The sequence below is a fragment of the Frankliniella occidentalis genome, unplaced genomic scaffold (assembly GCF_000697945.3).
Source record: "Frankliniella occidentalis isolate FOCC.00 unplaced genomic scaffold, Focc_3.1 Scaffold47, whole genome shotgun sequence".
NCBI classification, from domain to species: domain Eukaryota; kingdom Metazoa; phylum Arthropoda; class Insecta; order Thysanoptera; family Thripidae; genus Frankliniella; species Frankliniella occidentalis.
The window spans coordinates 103,158-109,421 of record NW_026267177.1 but is presented as its reverse complement, the minus strand read 5'-3'; the positions used below and the strand labels follow the sequence as shown (position 1 = coordinate 109,421).

Here is a 6,264-nt window from a genome sequence, read left to right as displayed (position 1 = left end):
CTTGCATCCGTCCGACTCGCGCCCTACCCCGGCCCTGACCCTGCCCTCTTGCCCTGCAGCCTGTTCCGCGCGCCCGACCAGAGCAACAACTTCCGGACCATGTACGCGCCGACGCACATCCGCGCCGCGCCCTACATGGTGGGGCTGTTTGCGGGTTACCTGTTCCAGCGCCTGGCGCTCCGGCACAAGGAGCGCTTCACCCAGGTGAGCCACCCCAAACCCCACACGGCCTCGCCGCCAGCCGCCGGCTCAGCACCCTGCACCACCCAACTAAACGACTGTTTCTTACCAGGGCGTCACCTGGCTGCTGTGTCTGGGTGGCGTGGCGCTCACCACCGCGTCGCTCCTATCCTCCGTCGTGTTCTACGACCCGGACATGCGCTACGACGGCGTGGTCTCCGGGCTGTACGCCGCGCTGTGCCCCGTCGTCTGGTCCGCGGGCGTGTGCCTCGTGTTCGCAAGCCTCGTCCTGGGGAGTAGGAGTAAGTCACTGGAAGCATACACACCAGGTGGCTGATTAAGGGGTCATCCAGAAAGTACGTCCTTTATTCGCCGGTGCAAGCCTACAAAGTTCAGTCGTCCATGCAAGCTCTCAAAGCGCCTGGTAGGTAGACAACATCTTGCCTGCAGTGCATGTGTACACTGCGGGGTGGCCTACCTTGAGTCTTGCAGGCGTCGAGCTGCCGTAATCTGCCAAATGAATCCGAGAAAAACGGACATTCTTTCTGCACAATCCCTAATCCGGTTCACTTTTCTAGTTACACTGCAGGCGTGTGGGCGGGTTGCCCATTTGGTCGTGGTCAGCGACGATGGGCAAATCCGCCCACACGAGGTACAATGTAACTACAAAAGTGCGCATGGTTTATCAGCCACCTGGTACATAGTGCTCAACATCTGGAGCATGGGCTGTGAGGTTTTACATATTTTAGATTTTGTATGAAAGTAACAACTTTTCTATTCCTAGCAATTATGTCTGCCATACTGTCTTGGAAGCCCCTTGTCGTGCTGAGTCGCCTCACTTACAATGTTTACCTCACGCACTGGGCCTTCCAAGTTGCCTCTGTGGCCAAGGCCCGGGCACCGTACCATCTCGACCCGTACAATCTGGTAAGACTTGCTCCTGAAACCTCTCCAATTCTAAACGTATTTGAAACTGTGTACGATGGAAAAACATTTTATTGTGAAGGAAAAACGCGGTCTCCTTTCGTAGTTATGCAGTAACGCATGCCGGGGTGCGTATGGGTTGCGCATGGGGTCCTTTGGGGTCAGTGTCAGTAAAGCCCCTACTTACGCCTGTACGTAACTGAAAACAAAGGACTTCATGAACCACCTATATTTAGCAACAGACTAAAACAACGAGATTTCTAAGGCCAAGATTATAGTAATTATTTCATGATAACAATTCATATGCTTTAAAATGTTGCAGTTTTACCTATCATTTGGAGACATGATGGCCAGTCTCCTGATCTCTTTGATATTGTTCCTCCTTGTTGAAGCACCATTCAGATCACTAGCCCGAAAAATTACTGAGGCACCGCCAGAAAGGTAAAACTAAAAATTACAGTGGCTGTCTTAGCTGTCTGCTCAGGCTCAAAAGCTAAAAGAAATGTTTGAATCCACAGCAAAGTCCACCTTCAATCAGCTGAAGAGAAAGAGAAGTCTTCGGCACTAGAAGCTGGCTTCACAGGTGCAATACGGAAGCACAACTAGCACCTAACTTAAAATGTAGATAAATTTACTGAGTACCTGCTTCAACAGACATTTTTTTTTTTTCAATTGAGAAAATGTTTCACTCTAATTAATATCTAGCATTAAAGAATACAAAGTCTCAATTTACCTAATTTATATTAATTAACCATAGGAGCACATAATAAAAAAGGAAAGACAGGTGGGGCAAAAACCAATGCTAATGCTTGATTTCATTGCATTTATTAAATTATTTGTTCCACAGATTTGACTGGTGATTGTGACTGATCTCCTTTTGTATACATGCATGAAGGTTAACCATTTACATGAAATTGAGATGGCCTCTTGCCAAAGTCCTGGCAATTACAAAGGAAACAAGGAGAAGAGACACCACAATAACACATTACACCAAAATAGTTATCATGTTTATAATATGGTTAGCTTTATGTACATGATAAATTTTAGTACATTTACACAGTAAAATTTCAAATTCTACTTTCATATAATTACTTAACCTAACCACTATCATAATTTAACTTACGCAAGTTAAAAGTCCTTTCAACATGAAGTAAAATAGAACAAAAACCATCAAAGGCCAAATATACACAACACAGCATGCTGAGTTTTAGACTGTACACAACAGATATTGCCAACATACAACATATTACTCTGACAGAATAAAAATAAAATAGTGAAAATGAAAACAATTTATCCCCTGTCCCCCATAGATATTTCATTTTTAATTTGTGTGATCACATTACGTATGCATTAAGGGTGGGTGGCTGGTGAGGATGGAAAGCACCAAACATGACCCAAGAGAGAATCACACCATCTGTCCAAATTTATAGTAATACCTAGCTACAAAAATACATTGGTATACTTCCAGATTTTATTTTTTTTGTAAATAAAAAAATAGAAATCAAGTAAGAAGAGGCTTGAGCCTCTGCCTGAATTTTTAAGGCAGAGAGATTGTTTTCTTTGTACAGAGATGGAATATTTGAACAGTAGAACATTAGTTCCTAATAAATAGCTCAAAGAATCATCTCTGAAGCAACAACTTCATAGCTAATACTCACTACTTTGTACATAAAGACAAAAAATAATAAAAAGAGAATGATTCAACAGTGTCACCACATGTACATCATATGGCCCCGATGCAGCTCCAGAGGAGAGGAATGCGTGTAGATTTAAATTTCACATAAATTTAGCCAACAAAGGTGTTACAATATTGGCTGTTTTCAAGAAAACTAGTTTCAATGTTTTACCAAAATGTTTCATTCCTGCACGGAGCAACAATCAAACACACAATAAAACAAAGACTTCTGCGAAAGTCTAACTATAAAACTAAGGAAACATAATTCACAACAATTATCCCATGGTGGGCAACTTTAAGTTTGCTCACACCCCAACCAAGCATGCATGCGCGCACCCAGCACCTCCCATCCAAATGCATACACAAGAGCATCAAGTACATGTATTAAACAAAGTTTCACAGCAGACATGAATAGGTATCACATTTAATTGATTATTTTACAATAAGCAGGCCCATTACAGCTATGAAAATCAGTGCTGCTTGCTACTCTAAGACAGTATGTTGTGCACAGTGGGTAGCACATCTTTGGGAAAGATTTTTGCATTGTAAAACCAAAACATTTACATGCAAGAAAATTGAGCTTTTAACACACACTACAGTAGAAAGAAAAGCATCAACATCACTGTTCATTCAACAACTCCGTACAAAATCTATGAAAGGAATGTACTATACAGATCTCATGCAAAACAGAATGTCAGCACAAAATGCAAAACGAACATAATGGTAGAATACAATCATCCAAGTGGATCCTACATGATCAGAACCATGCAGGGAAACAGACCACACTTTTACTAGGACTTCCCAGATATGGCAGGAGGGTTGGTGCATACTTTCTGGTTTCCCAGTTCACAAGTGGCATAAGTAGATCCATTTGGCACAGCCTCTTTGGAAATGGCTTGAGGTATCCAACATTTCATAAATCTCTTCAACCCAATGAAAATAAAATTTAATTTTCACTTACTTCTACCGAAAAATTTGTTGTTACTGAAACTAATGTTACTGAAACTATTTTTTGCAGTTTTTAGAAAAACTATATTTGATATAATATTACTGAAGTCATTGGGTGGATAAGATGCCTTTCCACCCTATAGATTGTATTGTCTTCAATTCAAAACATTAACTTCAAAGCAATTCAACTTATATATATTGCAATAGCAAAAATATACATAATACATGTTGTAAAACATAAACTGCTGTGAGGACTAGTACGGACATATCGCTGTTTCTACAAACTGGGTAGGCCTTCTTATAGGAAATGTCCAGTGTGTCTACTAGCTTTAAAATTTTAAACATTGGATTGCGAATAAAACAAAACAAACAGACACAGTTAAGAACTCATTTCTTTCCTTTTCTTTGTAGGATTAGCAAGATGAAATTCAACATCATGTAATCAATAAGATATTTACATAATGGCTAAGTTCTATCAATTTGATGGCTTCATAAGTCTTAGAATAAGATTTTTAAGTAGGCACACTGGACATAAGTACAAGAAAGACTTCCATTAAAATTACTGCACACTTTTAAAAAAATTAGAGTAGGGACAAATATCAAATAAAATGAGATGCACACATGATGAGGATGCATTTTGAAAGATGTGCTATTACACACAAGAACAACAAAGATCTACATGCATCATAAGGTTCAGCCTCATGACAATGTGCATGTTGCCTGCAACAGCACAAGAGGTTTTTGGGATGGCACATTACAGAAGGCATGTCCAAGCCCTACCCTCAGCAAACTCACAATCTTCACCAGCATAGTAATGAGGTGCAAACCCACCTTACTTTTCCGACAACTCCACCAACTATATTTTCAAAAGACAATGTCTCACCAGTGTGGTAGACAGAATTAATGATGTTTGCAGACATCAAAATAACTGTTAACACGATACTACTCTTTCTTAACTAGGGAGTAAACAAACAATACCTGTACTTGATATAACAGGACTTTATAACGATTCAGAAACATTACTACTACAGTCGCAGGGGAAAAGGCAGTACATTACATTAACAAACAGGAGCTTAAAAACATGACGCTACAGGGTAGGCTTCTTAACTGCTCTACTAACACTTGTTAACATCTGGTGGAGTTGGAAGGTACTCATCCGCTCTCTTGTGATCATTGAGGGCACGAACAGTATATGAGTCATGTGGCAGTTCGGATTTTCGTCGCAGAAGGGGTTTCACTTGGCGAGGTTTATTTGTTATCTGTAAAAGAAATTTTAAATTACAAGATAATATTCTTACCAAATGAGTTTCTAGTACCAAGTACCAAACACTAACAGACATTAGGAAAAAAAGTGATAAATGTTTGGACCTGAGAAAATTTATATGAATGGAATGTTGCTTCTCTTGCTTCTGCATCCACCTTTGCATAACTTAAATCAATATCATTGTCACCATCTGCACCTGGTGATATCATGTCTCCACCAATACTATTGACATTACTTGATAATGCAGGAGCATAACCTCTTATGTAAACTTGATTTCGTTTTGCTTGTGACTCAACTTTTAACCATGCATCTTCTCTTACTTTCAGTCGTTCTTTCTCCCTGGAAATAAGTAAAACGTAAGTACCGTCCTTAGTATTAGATATTTAATAAACAGCAACATTCAGTTGCAGGTAACAGTTGACAAAGTGAGAAAATATTTATACCTCTGACGCTCCTGCTTATACTGCTGAGTGCATTCATCAACTAACTTCTGATTCATTTCCATAAATAACTTCAAGGCATTATAAATAAGCCCATGAATGGTTCTGTAAAGGCAATAGATAAAGGTAAACACGTGATCTTTTATAGTAAAGATTTCGGAAGTCTGGCTTTAAAGGGCAGAAACATGAGAGACTAACTTGTTCCAGTGAGACTTGGAATTACGGTACAAGGCTGGAAACATTATTGGGAGAATTTCTGCTGCATTGTCACTAACAAGAGACATGATATACTCATTGTTCCAATAGTAAAGGGCTCGTTCAGCAACCTGTTAAAAGAAAAATATCACAGAATTTTCTAAATTCTCTACTCTAAGATAGAAAAAGTGTTTTTATTCCCTTTCATTTTTTCTATGAATGCACATACCTGAAAATGAGGGCTTGAAACACACTTAGCCAGCTGTCTAAACAATGGATCCATGATTGTTTGAAACTCAACAGGTTCAATCACATCCAAAATTTCCTCCAGCTCGTTTAAAAACATAACCTGCAGGAAAAGAAAGAAGAGTTTATTAACAAAATTTATACACATGTGGATTTTTATTAAAAATGAGAGAAATGCAGTACTATACCTCTTTAGGAGCATGTGTCTTGGGCCAAAATTTAAGGAGAGATTTGATGACTGGTTCCGTCAGGCTTGCATCTTTCTCTAAAAATTGAACTATGCAGTAAGCCAACTGGGCATGATAAGCAGACAATTGTTTTGCCTTGTGCAGGGGCAAAAGGACTTTCAGTAAGAAAACTTTGTGTTCTTCTTTCAGAGGGAGTGCAAATCC

At 39.7% G+C, this 6,264-nt stretch overlaps 2 protein-coding genes across 2 annotated transcripts in view; one reads left to right on the top strand and one right to left on the bottom strand.

Annotated features, from left to right (window-relative positions):
- LOC113205421 (nose resistant to fluoxetine protein 6-like) overlaps positions 1–1,952 on the top strand; it is a 20,147-nt gene extending 18,195 nt beyond the window's left edge. Inside the window, exons 9-13 of the mRNA XM_026421038.2 lie at positions 60–204; positions 293–482; positions 965–1,107; positions 1,427–1,545; positions 1,623–1,952. Coding sequence (XP_026276823.2) covers positions 60–204; positions 293–482; positions 965–1,107; positions 1,427–1,545; positions 1,623–1,710 — 685 coding nt within the window. The 3' untranslated portion in view covers positions 1,711–1,952. The remainder of the gene's footprint in view (positions 1–59; positions 205–292; positions 483–964; positions 1,108–1,426; positions 1,546–1,622) is intronic.
- Positions 1,914–6,264, bottom strand: part of LOC113205422 (serine/threonine-protein phosphatase 2A 56 kDa regulatory subunit gamma isoform) — a gene marked incomplete in the record, with an annotated part of 40,593 nt that continues 36,242 nt past the window's right edge. Inside the window, 6 exon segments of the mRNA XM_052267135.1 lie at positions 1,914–4,986; positions 5,126–5,330; positions 5,435–5,536; positions 5,630–5,757; positions 5,856–5,975; positions 6,061–6,264. Of these exon segments, the coding sequence (XP_052123095.1) occupies positions 4,843–4,986; positions 5,126–5,330; positions 5,435–5,536; positions 5,630–5,757; positions 5,856–5,975; positions 6,061–6,264 (903 nt within the window).